A 20,703-nucleotide genomic window follows, 5' to 3' on the forward strand; every position below is an offset into this window, starting at 1 on the left:
ATCATGGAACAGATCCTCCTAGAAGCTGTGCTAAGGCACATGGAGGACAGGGAGGTGATTTGGGACAGCCAGCAAGGCTTTACCAAGGGCAAGTCCTGCCTGCCCAAACTAGTGGCTTTCTGCGGCGGAGTAACAGCATCAGTGGACAGAGGAAGGGCTACTACAGATGTTGTCTATCTAGACTTCTGTAAAGCCTATGACATGGTCCCCCACAACACCCTTCTCTCTGAACTGGAGAGGCATGGATTTGATGGGTGGATTGTTCAATGGATGAGGAACTGGCTGGATGGTCACACCCAGAGAGCGGTGGTCAATGACCCAATGGATGGATGGACACCAGTGACAAGTGGTGTCCCTCAGGGGTCCGTACTGGGACGAGTACTGTTTAATATCTTCACCAATGACATAGTGGGATTGAGTGCACCCTCAGCAGGTTTGTGATGACACCTAGATGAGTGGTGCAGCTGACACACCTGAGGGTCAGTAAGACACCCAGAGGGACCTGGACAAGCTTGAGAAGTGGGCCCAGGCAAACCTCATGAGGTTCAACAAGGTCAGGTGCAAGGTCCTGCACCTGGTTCAGGGCAACTCCCAGTATCAATACAGGCTGGGGAATAAAGAGATTGAGAGCAGTCCTGTGGAAAAGGACTTGGGGTATGGGTGGACATGGACTGGCAATGTGCGCTTGCAGCCCAGAAGGCCAATTGTATCTTGGGCTGCATCAAAAGTAGCATGGCTAGCAGGTCAAGGGAGGTGATTCTGCCTCTTAGCTCTGCTCTGGTGAGACCTCACCTGGAGTCCTGTGTCCAGCTCTGGAACCCTCAGTACAGGAAAGACATGGACCTGTTGGAGAGGGGCCACAGGAGGCCACAAACATGATCAGAGGGCTGGAAAAGCTCTGCTGTGAGGACAGACAGAGAGTTGGGGTTTTTCAGTCTGGAGAAGAGAAGGCTCCAGGGAGACCTTATGGCAGCCTTTCAGTACTTAAAAGGAGCCTGTAAGAAAGATGGGGACAGACTTTTTAGCAGGGCCTCTTTCAACAGGACAAGGAGTAATGGTTTAAAACTAAAGGAAGGGAGATTCAGGCCAGACATGAAGGAATTTTTTACAATGGAGATGGTGAAACACTGGCACAGGTTGCCCAGAGATATGGCAGATGCTCCATCCCTGGAGACATTCCAGGCCAGGCTGGATGGGGCTCTGAGCAACTGATCTAGTTGAAGATGTCCCTGCTCATGACTAGATGACCTTTGAAGGTCCCTTCCAGCCAAAACTATTCTATGATTCTGTGATCTTGAGCCCCTACAGTATTTGAAATTTTAAGTGAATTGGTGTACACACAAGTAGACTAATAAAGTGCAACATTAGTCTTTTTAGGTTACTACACCATTATGCCTGTCCTCTCTTCTCCAGGCACACTTCACCCTAATATATAGTGGTACTTTTCCATGGCATATTAGTTCCTCTATGCGACAGCGTATTTATTTTCTTTTTCTAATACCTGCATAAATAACAGGATTGAACGTTAATGCTCTCCCTCTTGACATCCTTTTTCCAGCTCTTTTCCCCCCTCCCTTCATAAAAACTAAGCTTAAGAAGAAAACAGTATATTAAGAATTCCTCTTTCAAAACCACAAATGAAGAACGCAGAGGATTTCTTTACAAGGTTGCACCCAGGTTCAGTCTGACAGAAGTTCTTTTCAACCAGGTTTCAGGCCACAGATGCGCTTACCTTCCAAAGTCACAGAGTTTTAGAACAGCTGTATCAGGGTCCAGCAAGAGGTTCTGTGGTTTTATATCCCGGTGGCAGATCCCAAAGGAATGGATATAGGCTAAACTCCGGAACAGCTGATACATGTACAACTGGAACACAGAAACATTGCATAAGGCATACTTTTCCAGACAAAACAGGGTAAACAATTAATTTAGTACAAACTCTTACCAGAAGCAAAAAAAAAAACCCTCAAAGACCCTACTGAATGCATGTTAGTGCTACAAAGATGAGCAAGGCATTCACAAACCTTCCCCACCTGCCATTTGCCAACATACCCACACAGGCAGTTCAAATTTGTTCATTTGTCCTTTTAAAAATGAGTACAATTCCAAAAAACTAATTGTACCAGCGTCCCAACATTCATAAATAATGGTAGGCATAAAAACAGATACAAAATAAAGGTGTTCAGTTTTGCCTATAAATCAGCCTCCACATAGAAATCGACTATTACACATCATTTAAAAAACAAAAACAAACACACACAAACCCCAAAAAACTCCCAAAACCCACCACCCCCCCAAACAACAAAAACCACCACAAACAAAACTCAAACCAAACCAACAAAACTAAAACAAACAAAACCAAAAGCCAAACCAAGAAAAAAAAAACCACCGCACAAAAAAAAACAAAACAAAACAAAAAACAAACAAACAAACAAACAAACAAACAACAAAAACAACAAAAAAAAACACCCCCATCCTCCCCCCCGCCCCGAACCTTCACAAAAACCCTTTAGTTGATGAAGTTATTAACAACATTGAATGTTGCCCAAGGAACATGGTAGTGTCTCAGCCTGTCACTTAAATGAATCTCCCAGTTTCTCTTGGTGATGGGAGACTCAATTCAATTTCAAATCTCCAGGCAAAAAGAGAAGGTAGATTAAAACAACTGATCAGAATAACATTATGTAAGGCACAGCAAACAAGTATGCTCAGGGAGAGTTTTCTCTGCCCCCTTTCCAAGGCTGGCTGAACCCTCAACAGGGAGGAACACAGCAAGGGGAGATCACAGAATCACAGAATGGTTGGGGTTGGAAGGGACCTCTGGAGATCATCTAGTCCAACCCACCTGCTAAAGCAAGTTCACTGAGAGCAGATCACACAGGAATGTGTCCAGGCAGGTGTTGAATGTCTCCAGAGAAGGAAACTCCACAACCTCTCTGGACAGCCTGTTCCAGTGCTGTCACCCTCAAAGTAAAGAAGTTTCTCCTCATATTCAGATGGAACCTCCTGTGCTTCACTCTGTACCCATTGCCCCTCATCCTGTCGTTGGGCACCACTGAAAGGAGTCTGGTCCCATCCTCTCGACATCCACCCTTGAGATATTTCTAAGCATTGATAAGATCCCCTCTTAGTTTTCTCTTCTCCAGGCTGAACAAACCCAGCTCTCTCAGCCTTTCCTCTTATGAAAGACGCTCCAGACCTCTAATCATCCTTGTAGCCTGACGCTGGGCTCCTTTTAGTAATCCCTTCTCCTTCTTAAACTGGCAAGCCCAGAACTGGATGCAGTACTCCAGATGCGGCCTCACCAGGGCAAAGTAGAGAGGGAGGATAAATCTCCCTCAACCCGCTGGTCACACTCTTCCTTCTTGGTCACAAGGGCACATTGCTGGCTCATGGTCAACCTGTCGTCCACCAGAATTTCCATGTCCTTTCTCTGTAGTGCTGTTTTCCAGTAGGTCCACCCCTAACCTGTACTGGTCCCTGGGGTTATTCCTCCCCAGGTGCAGGACCTTACACTTGTCTTTGTGGAATTTTATCAGATTCTTTTGTTGTCCAGCTCTCCAGGTCTTGCTGAATGGCAGCACAGCCCTCTGCTGTATCAGCCACTCCTCTCAGTTTTGTGTCACCAGCAAAATTGCTGAGGGTACCTCAGTCTCCTCATCCAGGTCACTGATGAACACATTAAACAAGACTGAACCCAGTAGTGACCCTTGGGAAACACCGCTAACTACAGGCCTCCAACTAGACTCTGCACTGTTGATCAGATGTTATGAAGCCAAGTGCTTCACAGGGCAAGGGGAAAATGGTCAGCTGCTGGAGCTACACACTTCTGGCTACACAGAACAAAGAGCTGCTGGATACAATTAGGGCTGTATTGCATATACAGTCAGAAAGGCATGGGAAGCCCTGTTTCTACGTAGACAACAGGCTGCCAAGTTATTTGCCATCTTTGTTGTGTCCCCCACAAGGTTCCATTTAAAGCCAAGCTACAGGCACTGTACCAGAGATACACCTCCATGCTTTCCTTTTTTAAGCACATTATTCCACGGTTCACCACTAATGAGTCTGTAAAACCAGGTGCAATTGCTAGATATCGATATCAGGTCACATTTGCCTCACTTTCACCATTATCTTTGTCTTCACACTTTCTCTCTTGTGTTTTGTTGTTTGTTTGTGAGGAAGGTAGAAGCCAGAGGAGAATTGCTTGAATTTTGGCTCTAGGTCTTTGGTTTTCATATTTGTTTCTGAAAACCACAACTCCACACAAAGAAAAGCAAACAAACATGTTTTTTGAATTGCCTGCTCTAGACACATTATGTATTGTGCAAGTGAATTGCAAAATAAATGCAGAAGACTGCTCAGACTTGACGAGTCAAGTCAACACATGTGGGATTTAGAAAGCGTGACTTTCATCTCCACACAGCAAAACCAAAATTTCCAGGAATTTCTTACAAATGAAATTTAACAACAAGGTTACTAGAAAAGCTTCCCTGCAGTTCTTTAACAATTTGTCACTCAGGGAAGAGCAGCTCTCTGCCTGCTTAGGTACAAAACAGAAGTGAACAAATAGGAATTATGTGACCTTTGTGTAGACAAGATGTCTGGACAATTGCAAAAGCTTTAATGACATCAAGGTAACGTGATCCTTTTAAATGCAGGAGTATGAGAAAGGCTTGACTTTCCAAAAAAATAAGAACAGCCTTCCAGATTACCTGGAACTGGAAGTCCTAAGCATCCAGCAACATGAAAGAGCTGAAGTAGAATTTTCTCTCAAAGTATAAGTAAGTACAATTTCTCCCAAGTTCCCATAATGAAGAGCAATTAGTGCAAGAGTACTGACAAAAGATAAACAATTTATCAAAAACTAACATATTTTGAAGAGCACATAACCTGAAGACCCACTGTTCCACCAACAGACCACAGTGACCTTGCAGTACAAATTGTTATTGGATGATAAAATGTTACTGGATGATAAAATTACGTGCATTCTTAAAAACAGGCACCAGTGCTGCCTATTGAGAAGACATGCCCTTTACAATTTATGTATATACGGTTATGGCATAACACTTTGTTATTGGAATAATTACTACTTGTAGTTTTCTTCTTAATAACTTTCACCTTCTTTCAATCAAATTAAAGGTGTTTTTTGCTTGTGTTTTTGTTGTTTTGGTTTTAAGTGTATTCTCACATTAAGCATTACACTTTTAAAGAGGGATTTGGAGAAAGCAATACAAATCAGGAATATTTCTTGCTGATTTCTATTTAATGTTACCTGGATGCCATGTTAACAGGTTTTTGTCATGTGGAAGCATCATCATTCACTAGTGTGTGGATTGTGGTCACCACAATATATTAAATGGAACTACAAGACTCAAATGGGTCCCATATTTGACAAAAAAGAAGAAATTTTATTCATTTTAACCACTTCATAAAAGATGACAAAAGATGCAGACAACTTAAGTCAGGTTTTGAGGCTACAATGTGTACATAAGCATCTTACACCATGTAGGTCTTCAAGACAAGAGCAAATAAGCTCCAAGTGGGAAAAAAATATGCTTTTCATGCCCACAACAGAAGCACATGAACTCTTACTCATATGCCAGGAAAAGGGAAAGATAACAGATAAGAGAACATTATTCTTCTTGACATCCTCTGAGTTCCTGACCTTTGTACTATTGTGTCTTCATCACGTCAGGAAACTGAAGCTGCTAATCTGGCTGGTGTAAGCCTGTACCTAAGATGCTTCAAAAACAAAACACTCCCCCGGCTTGGTCTCCTCCACCTATTACAAGAAATTTGTAAAGTGAGAAATCTGGAGTGATTGTTTTAAGCCTCTAGCTTCTATTCTTCCTTTGCCATAACAAATAATAATATTTTTTTTTTTTTTTGTTGTTGCCTCAAGAGGTATGTGCTCCTAAAAACTCCAGAAGATTAATTATGTCAGTAAAGAGGCATCTACAAAGTCTATTCCTATACTATTCTTCTTCGTCTAACCACATCTGTCAGTTACCTACCTTGACATAAATCATAGGGAGTGTCTGTTTGGCCCGACTATAATGTCTGGCAACTCTGTATACTGTTTCAGGAACATAGTCCAGCACCAAGTTGAGGTACACCTCATCTTTCTGAAAAAGAACAGAGAAGAAGAAAAACAAAATCAGCAATGGATTTGAAGCTTGAAGTACAATTATAGCATTCATAGAAGTCAACAAGGTGAGAAAGCTGTGGGCATTTTAAGTACACTCTTAGTGGAGTGTGAACTGCTGTGCTACTGTTTTTCCTCCAGGCTTTGCACTTGTGCACTAACACTTGTTTAAGGTCGCATTAATGAATATGGTCTCCAAGATAGGGCATTTTTTGATTCTAAATGGTGACAATGATATAACAGTTCTGCCCAGTCAATATTTTCATTAGGAGATATTTCAAGATGACATCTGCATCATTATATAAAGCAGTCTATTAACTCATTAGTCCCTTACCTGCCAAAACCCAAGAATTGCAAATGTAAAGTCCTAAAGTCACTTCCCCAAAACAACACATCCATAAAAAAAGTTTAAAAACTCTGCATCTTTTAGAAATGTTACTTTGATCTTACTGAATTGCTAAATATTATGGGATTAATAATATGTATTAACCATTTATTGAGAGTAAGTCAGTGTTAATGTTTGTAACCATTCAGTTTATGTGTATTTTGGTGTCCCAGTTATTTCCAAACTAAACATGTGAACCTATTAATGGCAAAACAGAACAAGCCAAAACCAGACCCAAGTACTGCTTTTAATATCTAGGATCAGGTTAGAGGTCCATGAATGTAACAGAGAAACAACAAAAGTAGCTTTTTAATAAGGTACTTTATTACAGAATATATTAGCAAAGGAGAGAAGGAACAAAGAGGAATTAAATGACAGTACTATAATCACATAGTGCCTAATTGTGGAATTGAGAATTTTCAGCAGTAAAACAGGTCTTAAAAAGACTTCTGATATTTCAATGCAGTCTTCTGCGCAAATCCTATCAGAACTGTGAATACATTTAATGTTGAGGGGTGGGTAAAATTAACTATATCAACCTGAAAAGTTATATTTGAAAGCTAGGTGAATTAATCAGAAGTAACCTCTCCCATGTTTGCTGTATTAACAGCTAGATCTTTCTATAGAGAAAGAAAATACATAGAGACTTTACACGGACGGAAAAAGCAGAGAACTCCCAGGTCTTCAACTGGAGTCCCTTGCCAGCAGGTTCACTGGCTATCTGTCTTAATACCCCAGAACAGGTTTCATTTAGCTATAGCAATTTAACAATATTACTGTGACTTAACACACCACTTCAAGCATGGAGTGGGGTGTGTAACTCTCACAGTGCTCAGTTTTACTTACCTGTTTCTGTCCTGCCCCAGCAAAGAGCAGCAGTCTCCAACAAGTAAAGAAATGGTACATGGTAACACACACAGAAATACACACCGTCAATACACAATTAACTGCTGTTTTTGTGAATTGTTAAAGACTCAGAATTCAGGATCTCTGTTCACCATTTTTGCTAATAAATGCTTTTATTTTCAGGACATTTTAAGAGCTCTTACCAATGCCTCCTAATAGAACAAGTCACCTTCCAAGGCCCAGCCTACATCACTCTTCCCTACAAAAAGATGCTCTTTTTTAATGTCGTTGCTTAAATGACAGCAGTAATAGAACCAGCACTAAACAAATGCCAATGGCCCACAAACTTGTATCTGCTCTTACGATATTTCTGCAACACAGACAAGAAGCAGCTGTCACCAAACGCCAGCCTAGGCTGATGCCTCTCCCAGCGCTATCCCAGGAACTGGGAAACAACATGAAGGAATCTGGGGACCAAGCTGGAGAACAAACTTTTTGAAATGGTTGAGGATGGACAACTACCACCAGTGCAGAGGAAACACCAGATGTGCCAATGTATCCAAGAAAATTATGTACTTGTATTTCAGCACTTTCCCTTCTGCAACAAGAGAAGCTCTTATTTCCCTTGCTCTCAACTTCAAGACAGTAAAAATCCACCACTACCTCTTCTTAGGTCAGAGCTTTCAAGGTATTAGTTCTGTACTTCTAGTAGAGAAAAATACATGTCCTGAAAAATGAAAGTTAACTTATGCCTGGTAAGGCAACCTGTATACCAAGAAAGAAGTCAGTCTCATGAAGATGAATTCTATTTGATTCAGTGTAGATATAACCTGATCAGTATGTTGAATGCCTGTCTCTTGGAAGATGGGAAAGTCTTATTGGTAACAAGTCAGTGTACAGAGTATAGTTACTGAGGTTGATTACTTTCATTCAAGGATTCATGTTCCATGTATCAAAAAGACTCACATGAGAGACAGGAAAAAAGTGAGTAGTAATGGAATCAGTGATTTCAAAAGGAGACACAAAACAACACATAAGATCACTAAATCCTGTCTATGCTGCTTCAAAACATTGGATTTTGAGAATTACAGAACTCTAGTTCATACCACCTTTGCTTTTCTCTTCTCAGTTTTTGTTTTGTTTTGTTTTATGTTCTGTTGGAAAAGAGACTAATTCAATGGCATGACATGACACAAGCACAGATGAGTCAGAGATGGAGGTTTTGTATTCACCTATCAATGCTTATGAGTTTTGATGCTATCCACAATACTTGAGCAAACGACATGGATTTTGTGTGGTATTGCTCCTGTGGAAATGCATATCACACTATCCCCTAGAACATGAAGGCACACAAACACCCTTCCTCCAGCCAACAAACAAGTTTTGATGTACCACTTGATGTAGCCAGACCTTTAACATGAAACCATAAAGGCAAGGCTTGTGGTGTTGGCTGTATAAGCAGCTACATATTCCACTCCTACCACAAGCAACTGACACTTGAGAAATACTCTAAATGACTAATGGTTTGAGTGTTCTGACCCACCTCCTCCTGATGTCACCTGGCTCAAATCTGATAAACACTCAGAATACACTGTTCAAGAGCCCTTGTCTTTCTTTGCGAGCATGAGTTGGATGAAAATAACATCCAAGTTACCTGGATTCCCCCGAACAAGATTCGGGATGAGTTAGAAAGCAGTCATGGCCTGACAAGCTCGGAGGATGATGTAACTTGGATTGCCTACCTCACGCGTTTCTCCTAAACACATATTTTTCCAGTGACCCAGATGTATTGCAATAGAAAACAGGGTTAGCTCAAAGAGCTTGCCAAATGAGGGCAACTGCTTGAGGATCAAGCAGGAAGATCAAGGCTTATCTTTCCATTACAGGAAGCCTTTTTCAAACCTCACCATGCATTCCACATGTGACTTGTTTCCACACTGCTGTTTCAAAATCGCTGGGCTGAGAAGAAACCAAGGTAACCCAAGTGTCAGGAGCACCTCTGAAACACCTCTACAGAGAAGAGGAAAAGTCCAGAAGAGACTGCATCGTATAAATGACAGAAAGCAAACAAGGTGTCACTGAATAACTCACTTCTCCTTACAGACACTGGGATTAAATAGATTATTAGCTTTCCTCCACAGGTGAATGTTTATATGCATCCATGTTCTCCTGTGCTTGCTGCTAAGGTTATGACCATGTACTCTTTAAAATAAAAAAGGGAGAGGGTAGGAGGCCAAATCCTGAAATACAGGATCAATGTATTTAATTAGGGTTTTGACTTTAGCAATGCAGCTCATGTACCCACAATTGCCTAATTTTAGAAGCTGCTTTTTGTCACTTGGCAGATAAACCCTCAGTTGACAAACACTGCTCCAAAATGAGCCACCACAAAACAACCACCACCTTGCCACTGAACCATTCCGCACTACTCAAGAACTGCTAATTCAGGCATCACTTCACTTTGGTTGAAACACTTCATGTAAATAATTACTAATACAGACTATGTCATAATAAGAGACATGAGAAAGACTAGAACACAAGAGCCAAAACATTATAACAACTTAATATTTTTCATTTATCAGAAACTGGAGATAAAACAGGCAGCAAGCACAACTACTCTAGCACATAAGCATTACACATTACATGGCTGAAGACTGAGCAAAATTGAAAACATTACCCTGACATAGGGAAGGCTGCACGGAGGTCTCAAACTCCACTTTTAGAATTCTTCTCCCTTTAAGGCCACATAAGTAATCTGCCTGAAGCACAATACAGCTGAGCTCAACTGTGGTCAAAATAAAGGAACAGCTATTGAATTAAAAGATGCACTCTTCTGGATTGTTCCTTGCAGGGAAAGTACAAATACTCCTTCTCTATGATCCTTCCCTGCATTGACAAACTCCAAGTTAATCCTGAGTGGTTTCTATGGGCCTTCATTATTTTTTAATTTGTGCATGTATAAAACTGCAATCAACATCAGGAGAAACAGCTGGACTGTGACTATTTACCACCAACAAAATGATGGAAGCAAGGGAGGTCATACATGCCAAACATCAGACTGAGGGCAAAAGGAAAAAAAAAATCACAGGGTGTAATCTGAAGAATATGCGAGCATCTAGCAAGATGTCAGAAGTTCTCCTAAACTGTGAGTCCTGCCTCGAATCTAAGGAAAAATTCTCTGGGCATCATGTACCATGATACAAAGGTTAAGTAACTATTCTGGGTGTTCTTTCTTCTAGGGTGACTAAATTTACTGATTAGCATTCTGAAAAAGCTACTAATACGGTCATTTCACTAACATGGTCATTTCAGTTTTTATCTCCTGGCAGATCAGTAACAGTGCAGTAGGGGTTCTGGTGTGCTTCTTCTGCTTTTATATTCCCCCTCTTCCTCCCCACGCGCCCCCCCCATAAAATCTCTGATGAGTTAATTGAGCTGGTTTTCAGATGGATCATAATAGACCCCATGTGACGAACTGTATGAGCACAACTGGGAGGAGATGAACAATAAAGGAGTTTCTTAAACTAACTTTGTGTTTGGAGAAATAAATATGGAACTGTACTCTGAAGAAACTCACTTTACCTGCCTATTGAAGCCAAAAGGACACAGACAAGCTCTAAACCTAAAATTAAGGTATATGACTCCAAAATGCACTTCTCCTTATTGAAATTATCCCAGGGCACCAGCATCGGGGCTATACAAGGTAAATAAGCCAGTTAGTTTACTCAAGGGGATCATGTTTTCTTTACTATATGACAGCACCCCAAAGATTATGTTTCAGAGGTAGGTGCTACACACAGAGCTATTACTGAGAGGATGGCAACTACAAACGGGTTCTGCCAAAAAGCTCTGAAGGATTTAACTTGGAGTTGGAAAGCAAGAAAAAGGATTTTAGCATTTCACGTGGGTGATTCAGAGTACATTATTTAAACACTGGAGTGTCAGCATGAGGTGAGACTTCCCCTTCACACAGGTTTAGCCATCTTGATTTAGACAACATACAAAGTTCAAAGTCACACAGTTTTTGCCCTAGATTCAAAAAAAGTTATTTTATGTTTTCTTAAAGCTACAACCAGTACATGCTTTGTACCTCCTTATCAAGCACCAGAGACCTGCCTTCCTTCTCTTATCTTGAAGGCTGACATAATACATTAAAGACAGACTTTAGACCCAACTTCGAAGACAAAGCAAGAATTTGCAGCCTTCCTACTCTAACCACTGAGTAGCCATGATACACTGGAAAAATTTGAAATTGCAAGAAACGCTGTAGCTGACCTTATTCGTATGAAGGAATGGTGACATCCAGTGGCCACCTATGCCTGTTTTAACTTGCAGTTTACAACCACAACTATTTCAAAACAGAGCTGTGGCTGCCACCAACATAAAGTAAGCCTAGCTGCAGTTTCACACAGATAACTCCAGGGGGGTAAGAGCAGTTGAAGACAACTTCAGTGTTCAGAAAGATACTTTCTATTAGTACTGCAAATATTAGGCAAAATACCTCTTTTCCTATGCCCTCACTGTTCATGACTGAGCTTGAGAACCGAGATCTGTCCCAAGACTTCTGTTCCTATACCTACTTGTCAAAACTTACCAAATTTTTCTGTATTGCTCATTACTCTTCGATGTAACAGTCTGATATAGGCAGGAACTGCCAGCTGCGTCAGCTGTGATGGTTGCCTGTAGGCAGAAGGGAGAAGTCCGGCCTCCCAATATAATTCAGATTTAAGAATTTTCCTGGGTTTTTTCCTAAGACAGTTTGTTTGCTTTTTTTACTTTTGGCCACTGAAAGAGTCTATGTTCTTAGGTGATGCACTAAGCCTTTCCCCTTCATTAAAAAATACTTTTCTGTCATAGTTTTCCCCTCTAAAGGGAGACTACAGTAAAGAAAAAGGTTCACTCATTAAGAGAATTTTGGGAACCCCTGCTGATTCTTGTTTAATTTTATGCCCTGTGAAGTTCTTATGGTTTTAGCTGTACTTTTAAGGATAAATATTTCCACAAAGTTGGAAACAGTTGCCCAAAACCGAAAAGGTAGGATTGATTTGTGATCTTCGACACAGGTGATCTTTGCATATTTGAACCAGAGCTCCCAAGCAGGGGCTGTGCCACATAAGCTGGCAATAATTCTGTTTGAAGATGAAAATTAACAGATAACATTGGGATCACTGGGCTGTCCTGCATACCTTACCATGAAAATGAAAAGCAGAATCTTTGGAGAACTAATTTTTTGCCTGTACACTATCTTCAAGACCAAGTGGAAATTTCTGAATAGATCCATGACTGCAAACTAGGCAAGTAATATACAATAACAGTTCAAACTATATGCATGCCTCAGGACAAACAACACAAGGTGCTTTCCCAATGGCTATCCAACATGGAAAGATGAGAGCAGTAGTCAGAGCTGGTAGAGGAATGACTTGAGAACACAAGAGTAACTATAACCAGATGTAGTGGACGGTTCCTCTGGTCTAGAGAGAAACCATGAAGCATCCCATTGCCACTGCACTCCTCTACTAAATAGAGGTTCTAGCTACTGCTGCCTACTCTGCTCTTACAAAGCTCTACCGCAGGCAGACAAAATTGCTATTTCCATTAACACAACCTACTCAAAAGCAGAGACTGCTTATAACTACAACTAAGGAAATTCCCAGCATGTTGTGAGCCCTAACAGCAGTAACTGATAATCATTATCTGATGACTGGTGCCCTTTTTGAAATGAGCTTGGCAGGCCTCAGGCAAGGACTACAGAGATACCAACATCACAAAACTCCTCATAATTGGCATTAATTGCTCCTTTGTTGACAGCACAGCAGATCTGCCAAGGATTAAACGGATTGTAGCGATTAAATTCATCTCTGGCGATGGCCCTTCAGCACATTACTAGGCTGGTGCAAAACATTCACATAGGCTCTGTCAATTCGAAATTGGGCTCAAGGCTCTGTTAATTGAACTTTTTGTGCAAGAACATTTTTAAAAACAAACACAAAAAAAGAAACGACACAAAACCCCACAAGTTCAATTAAGAAACCAAATGGTTCAGGTACAAGTACTTCGTTTTAACAGGGAACAGAATGCACGGTCCTTACATGAGGACTCATCTGAACACTCCTGCAAGAAAGGACAATGATGTTCATGCCTCTTTGAAGGTGAAGGATATTCCTCCCTAACAGGGATATGAACCTTGAGAAACACCAACTGTTCAGTAAAGCCCAAACTTGCAAATCAGCCAGTTGCTCCCTTCTTCCAAATTTCTCCATTGCAGTTTAATATACTGCTGCTGAAGCGCATGTGAGATAGTGCACAGCAGCTTGTCGATGCAGCTCAGCATGTATCTGCTTCACGTTTATTTTAAGCCTCAGTCTAAGTCTACGAGAGTAAATTTCCATCCTGAGTCTGCATGGCCTTTTGGCTGCATGCCCTTACAGCTAAGGTTAAATAAGACTAGAAATCAACTAGAGCATGCGGAAGGAACAGCTCAACTTCCAAAAAAGAGTCAGCTATTACTGCCTATTTGTGATCTCTCTGTGCTTCTACATATGCTTTCTTTGACTCCTCTGAATACCAAGCCACCTTAAAGAGGGGGGAAAAAAAAAAGTTACATAACCAGAGATGCAATTACTCAACAAAAACTACATTTACTTTACTTTTATAAGATTTGATCTCTCCAGTGACTTCTCTTCCTCTTTTGGGCACAGATATGGATCAGACTCTTAAACACTCAAAAACATCCACATCAGAAAACCTGACAGTTATGAAATACCACAAAGAAAGATCTAAACCAGAAATAGAGAAGAAAAAAGTGGGGGGAGTGATTAGAAACTCATTTCAGGTTTTACACAGCTGAATAATTTTACTCAGCAGCCACTGATTTCAGAAGTTAAGTTGTGCTATAAAACATCATGGAATACTCTCAGCAAAGCAGCCAAAGGGATTATTCAGTATGTCCATGTCCAGCGTACCTTGGAGCACAGCTCAAAAGGTTCTTAGCAGAATTAAGCTAAGAAGGACAGGCAGCAAGACCATCTTCAGTGGTCTTCAGTAAATCAACGTTTACATTTCTATATCATGCTAAATGCAAGGCAGTCCCTGAAATTAAGGAAATGTAGCAAAAATTAAACCAAAAACATAAGCATTCCTAACACAGTCCAATCTCCCAGTGGCAAGCTGACAGACAAACCAGGAACCTTGTTTAAGACTATATCCTGAGGCAAAACCCCAAAACTATCAAAACACAGAGTTGCCTAGCCCTATAATCCTGCCCATTTTCTCCATGGATTATCCAGAAACCCACAAATCACAGAAATAAATCATGGAAAAGACTTGTGACTACTTCCACCAAGAGAATCTTCCATATACAACTCAGCCAACTCTTTGGTTGTTTCTCCTTCCCCTCTGGTTCATTCCACCAGTTAAAATTACACATTTTGGACTACTGAAAAGCAAATTACAGCTATGAAAGTAGTGTCCTGCTATCAGATCTCATATAGCCTCAGAAAAAAAAAACAAATCAGAATAAACTCTGGCAAATCCATTAAGGAAGAATCTTCTGGAAAAACTGGATTAGCCAACAGGTCTGACAAACATCCGTAAACTTAGAAAAAGAATAAGCCAAGAAGGAAATAGTTTATAGAAACGACCTGAATGCCAAGCCTGTCAACTGTCATATTAATATATATTGCATGCTCTTTGAGCTTGCATTTATGTGCATATATACAAACACACAATCCACCCCCCTTCCTAGATAGGGTATATCTATATAAAGGCAATACAAATTCAAAGATGCTCAGACAAGACAGAGTCACCCAGTCACAGAAAAACAGGGAGGGGGGAAAAAAAAAAAGAAAAAAAAAAAAAGAAAATCAGTCAAAACCTCACTTGATACAAGTTTTCCATGCTGCTAAGGCTGGACTGCTTTTGGCAAAAGCAGGAAGGAAGTTTAAGCAAATGGGAGACATAAAAAGAGTTCATTGAAAGGAAAAACAAAGACAGGGAGCTCAGACACTTCAACAAGTTCCATGGATTGCCCCAAGAAAAAGTTAACAGGGAGCTCCAAATCACTACAAACTAGGTATGACTTTGATGAAACTAAGGAATAGTCTTGCGAGCAAGTGTTATTTAGAACTGGTTTTCTATTTGATGCTATTTTCTGTTGTTTGCAGTTTTCTAATCAAGAATTAACCTGCCCGTTTTGCTACAATAAAGCCAGTTTTAAGGTTGGCAGTGCCTAAAAACACCTAGCGATTAAAATGGCTATTAGGCACATGGCTTTCAAAGAATGCTATTCTGACTGGATTTGGAGAAATCCGTTGAGGTACCTCTAAGCTGAGACATACTTAAGCTTCTCAGATATTGGACAAAAAAAACAAAGAAAGAAAAGTCTCTGGGCTTAGAGACACTGGTGTCAAGCACCAGGAAAGAAGGGAGAAGTATAAGGAACACTCAAGCTGGAACAGATCACAGCATGAAAACCTTCATGCAAGAAAATGTTTGATATACAGGGATCAAAATTAAGTTCATTGGTGAACTATTTCATTAAAGGGATCTGCAGTACAGTAGTTACCTCTGAAATTTTCCCATCACTGCTAGACTTGAGTTAATTAGCCTGAACACAGACTATGGCAGTGGACTGTTAAGTTCTTCATAAAGACAGACAACAATTGCAAGCCCCACTCATCACAATGCCACCTCATCTTCCGCTGTACATTCCCCGGATTTTTACCTTACTCTTCCCATTGGACTTGGCTTCAAGAATCACTTTATATAAAGCTCTGGGTACCTAGATAGCATTTAAATCTGCAACTACTTCAATATGTCCTTTCTGGTTACCAAATGGGACCTTACACTTTTCTCCTTTTTCCTCTCCTGACCAAAGAGACAGCTTGATTATGAGAGTGATATGAAGGTGAAGATGTTATTGCTTCCCAAACTGACAAAAACATGAGAAGAAACATTATTCTTCCTTCCCAGATGATCTTCAGAACACCAACTTCATGCTCTCTGGAGCTTTTGCCAAACAGCAGCCAAACTCACACACAGTTCTCTTCACATGCTGCCACCTACATGGAAATACTTGCAAGGCAATAATGTATCATTTTGTATTGAACCCCAAAGAGACATTGCAACCTGAATTGCAACATCACCCTGCTGGCTGGCTGCACCTTTGCCCTAGGGACTGGTTCACACTTGTCCCATTTTGCAACAGGATAGCACTGGAAATCACTAACGCCCAGAGCAGAGGCATGAAGAGCAGAAATTAACGTGAAAGTAAAATTTCTCACTGAAGCATTAAGATTCCCTGGTCATGGACAGAGACCACATTTTTAAAAACAAAACTAGCATTGCCAAGAATCAGCCATGTGGAGTTGAAAAAGCAAAGTGGAAAATCCACTCTCAAGCTCAATTTCAAGTTAAAGATTTCCAAAAGAGCTTTACTCAAGTTACTGTTACACAAAGACTCCCAAAAACAGTTCTCTGGGAAGTTTTAACACCCCCACTCTTTGCAGGAGGTTTTTGAAAGCCATTAGGTAAGGCAGTTGTCTTCTGCTTGTCTCATTAAATTCTACTTCACTCTCAACCAAGTTTCAAGCTGCTTAAAAAACACAAACAAAAAAGCCCAAACCAAGACCTCATTCACAGTACTTCCCATCTTGTACTCATGTTGATGAAGGTTAGATGCTAAATGAGCATAATATAGTTTAAAGAACTACCGTGCACTAATAACAAAACAGCAATGGCCACGTAACATTGGAAGTAATTACTATCATCAGACAGAGGGAAGGAAGGGAAACGGCTGATCAAAACAAAGTTAAAAAACTAAATAACATTTCTCATTGATTCCTGCAAAGTGGTTTTGCAGGCTTTCCATAGGTAGAGGCAAGGTACAGGGCCAGGGCCCCCCAGGCACCTCTCGGGGAGGTAACAGCTCCTCCAACTACTCCTCTGTGTACTGCATAAAGCTGCAGCAACCTGCCACCAACAACTTCTCCTGGAGATATCTGCTCATTCGCTTGCTCCAAAGACCATGAAGAGGGTGGGGCTGCCTCTCCCATTCTGCTGACCCGCTTTGTGGCAGCAGCAGTTAATAGCCTTCAAGCAGCCATCAGTTCCCGTATACAGTCATCTACAGCACTGTGGACACGTGTACTGGCATCTGAAGACAACTAAGGATGTTATCTGCCCTAAAAACGAAACATCATAACATTTTATATAAATTGTCATATAATTTAGATAAATACTTAGAACTATATATAAAAGATCACAGGAAATTCAGAAGGTCATCTAGCCCATTTCCCCACCTCAAAGCTTATGTTAACTCCAGCATGGACCAGAAAGACTTTTTTTTTTCTTCATGGATGACTCTGCTTTAAGCATGAGGTTGGACTACATGCCATCTTCAGGTCCACTTCATCCTGAATTTTCCTATGATTTGCAAAATGCTGATATGTACATATGGAAGCTGTTATAAATTCACATTAGAACAAAACCTTGTAATGTCTTTTTTAAAAAAAACCCAAGGAACTTTTATAACTAGACAAAGAAAACACAAACGACAGTGTCTACTTCTTGAGGTTTATTAAATCCAGCTATTTGCACCTTCAGAAGCAGAAGCGTTCTGACAAATGCTACAGTCATGTGCTCATGTGCTTTCTTCTGGACTTTGAAACTTGGCCTGTACACGGAACAGATGCCCAAGTAAGGAGGACATAAACATACAAAGACTGGGTCTGGGAAAAATCAAAGTGTTTTAAATCTAGAATGCTTAACACTGAATCCTAGGAAACATATCTGCACATATAGAAAGGTAGTTCCAGAATGTGCAAGTGAAACCTGGCTGTGCTTCACTAAATGAAGAAAGAGATGATGTGTATCCGAATCTGTCACGCTCTTGTGCTAGTAGTAATAACACTACTCCTCATGGACCACACACTTCCATGCTGAAAGAGATACGCTCCAACATGATCTGTTGGGCACCACTACAATATTTTTCTCAATGTTATCACATCTACCATCTTCACACTCTTGTGTCTAGAAATTCAAACAGTTCAGTTATACCCCAGATGGTTACCAGGACACACCTCATTGTTTTTCATTCTTACCTTCTCTCCACTAGAGTAGAAGAAATAACGCAATCGGACAATGTTACAATGATCCAACTTTCTCATAATCTGGAGCTCTCGGTTCTGAAACAAGAGAAAGCCAAACAATCAGGAAAATAGTTTTCTTGCAAAGTTAGAGTACGGCAATGAACACCTTAATATACACATACAGGGTCTGACAGACCTAAGAAACAAAAGAACAACTGAATTTGGAAAGAGGCATCAGCTTTCACACATTTATTAGTCTTTTTTCCCATCACTTTATTACTGAGAAAAATCAACATCTTTGAGTACGTTTTTCCCTCTAAAATAAAGGTCCACAAATCCATCACAGTATCCAAGAATTACCTACTTACATTTCCAAAGTTTCAGCAGTTAAAGGCAAGAAGGCATCAACTTTCCATTTTTATATTCTCATCTTACTACAATACACTCTATCAGCCAGAATGGTTGGAAGCCTATGCCCCTTGAATACTGTAAAAATAATGTAAACAATGTAAAAGTAAAGATCTCTACCTACATGCCTACACTTTTCCACACTGCCATTCTCTTTCCAATACCAACAAAAGGTACCCAAAATGAAGTAGGCATTTCAATTCCCACTTTTGTTCAATTGAGGTTTAACTAGGTTTAGGCAGACAGATTAACAATGTTATTTTCTCTTTTTATATCAACCTGAAAAAGTCGTTAAAATAAAATCAGTTCATTACATGCATGATAAACTGGGGACTTTACTGCAACTGAGTAACTGAGTCCTAAACAAATGAGGGATCTTAGAGTCTAACAGATAAAAATGAGTGAAATGTTGAATTGCAGATACGAATAAAAACAAGCAAGTAAAATTAGCGCAGCTATGTTTGTTATACTTCATTCCACAGCTGTTGCTACAATACTCGCTTTCTCCTATGGTCACATTTACACATCACTGTTTTTCCTTCAATTACTATACAATCTGCAGCTTCAAAAACATAAGGTATTCCAATTTTTACTTGGATCATGGGATTGCTAATCATGCATCTTAACTAGCTAGGGCCAGCACACTGGACTAATACACTGGTCCTACTAGCATCATTAACTCTGGCCAATTTCAGGAATATTTGGGAAGAAAATTCTTTAGCCGCTACACATTTTCATGCTTAAATGCACAAAGCTAATACCTACTTTGCGCAGTGCTGCTGTTGAAAGGATTTCATATTCTACTTATCAAAGGGTCATGTAAGATCCTTATCACTATGATTAAAGCTTAAGGAACTCTGCAAGAACCACTCAGAGCTTCTAATGTGAACATGGCTATGAACTCCACTTTTAATTCCTCTAAGCCATGTAGCCTTAAAAAAAAAAAAGGTGTTAGATAGGATGCAGTTTCATTAATCCTATCATCCCTGCCACCCGCTGACTGAAAAAATAGTTCAGTATTAGCCAGCCCTTTACAAACACGAGTGACATCTCACACAATTATCAGTTGGCAATTACCCAGCCAGTAGTTAAGGAGAAAGCAAGTCCTTCCCAAGCCTGCCCAGCTTTTGAACAGATTAAAGACTAAGTCTGTTATGTGCACACCAAGACAGGCCTATTCTATCCTGAAAGATGAAGAGCGAAAGTAAGAGAAAGCAGGGAGAGACCTTGGAGGTTTTCACGTATCTCCTGAAACCCCATGAAGTGAATTTGTGGAAGAGAAATACAGGCTTTATCACATGACCTTGTCAACACACCTGACAGAGAAAAGCATTGTCCTAGCAGCAACAGTAGCCCAAATTTTCTCCACTTATTCATTCTTTATTAAATGCTGGCTGTCAAAAATAAGTCAATTCTGAGTGTTATGGCTGGGGTTCCTGTGACACATGCACAGTTCAGACTTCAGATCAAGAGAAAGAGCTCATGCTCTCGTGGGGTCCAAACTGCGCCCCACTGCCAGCTCAGTGGTGTCTCCCTGGGCCAGACTTCAACTAGCGAGCCCAAGTACAGATGGCTCTAGATCCCATCAGTCACTGAAACACCAATTATAACAAGAGACAAGTTGGCTTTTACAGCATTTCACAAGGTTACAGGACTGATCCTAACACCGCAGCTTCCAGCACCTCAACCAAATTCAACCAGCAATTCATAGCACAACATAAGGCAAGTAATTTCTTCCTCCTTTTCTTCCACTGGCTGTGAGATACAAATAATACCTTTTATCTTATGAAGTCAGTGGAAGAAACATTGAACACACTAAGTATTTATGCATTTAT

The 20,703-nt window shown here is 40.5% G+C and overlaps 1 protein-coding gene across 2 annotated transcripts in view; it reads right to left on the minus strand.

Moving 5' to 3' along the window:
* The window catches only part of GSK3B (glycogen synthase kinase 3 beta), a 151,783-nt gene that overhangs the window by 49,141 nt on the left and 81,939 nt on the right, over nucleotides 1-20,703 (minus strand). For both annotated transcript variants that reach the window (XM_005502621.3, XM_005502622.3), the window contains exons 3-5: nucleotides 18,473-18,556; nucleotides 6,012-6,122; nucleotides 1,733-1,863 (exon numbers count right to left, since the gene is read on the minus strand). In XM_005502621.3, the coding sequence (XP_005502678.1) occupies nucleotides 1,733-1,863; nucleotides 6,012-6,122; nucleotides 18,473-18,556 (326 nt within the window). The remainder of the gene's footprint in view (nucleotides 1-1,732; nucleotides 1,864-6,011; nucleotides 6,123-18,472; nucleotides 18,557-20,703) is intronic.

This window comes from Columba livia, chromosome 1, assembly GCF_036013475.1.
Source record: "Columba livia isolate bColLiv1 breed racing homer chromosome 1, bColLiv1.pat.W.v2, whole genome shotgun sequence".
NCBI classification, from domain to species: domain Eukaryota; kingdom Metazoa; phylum Chordata; class Aves; order Columbiformes; family Columbidae; genus Columba; species Columba livia.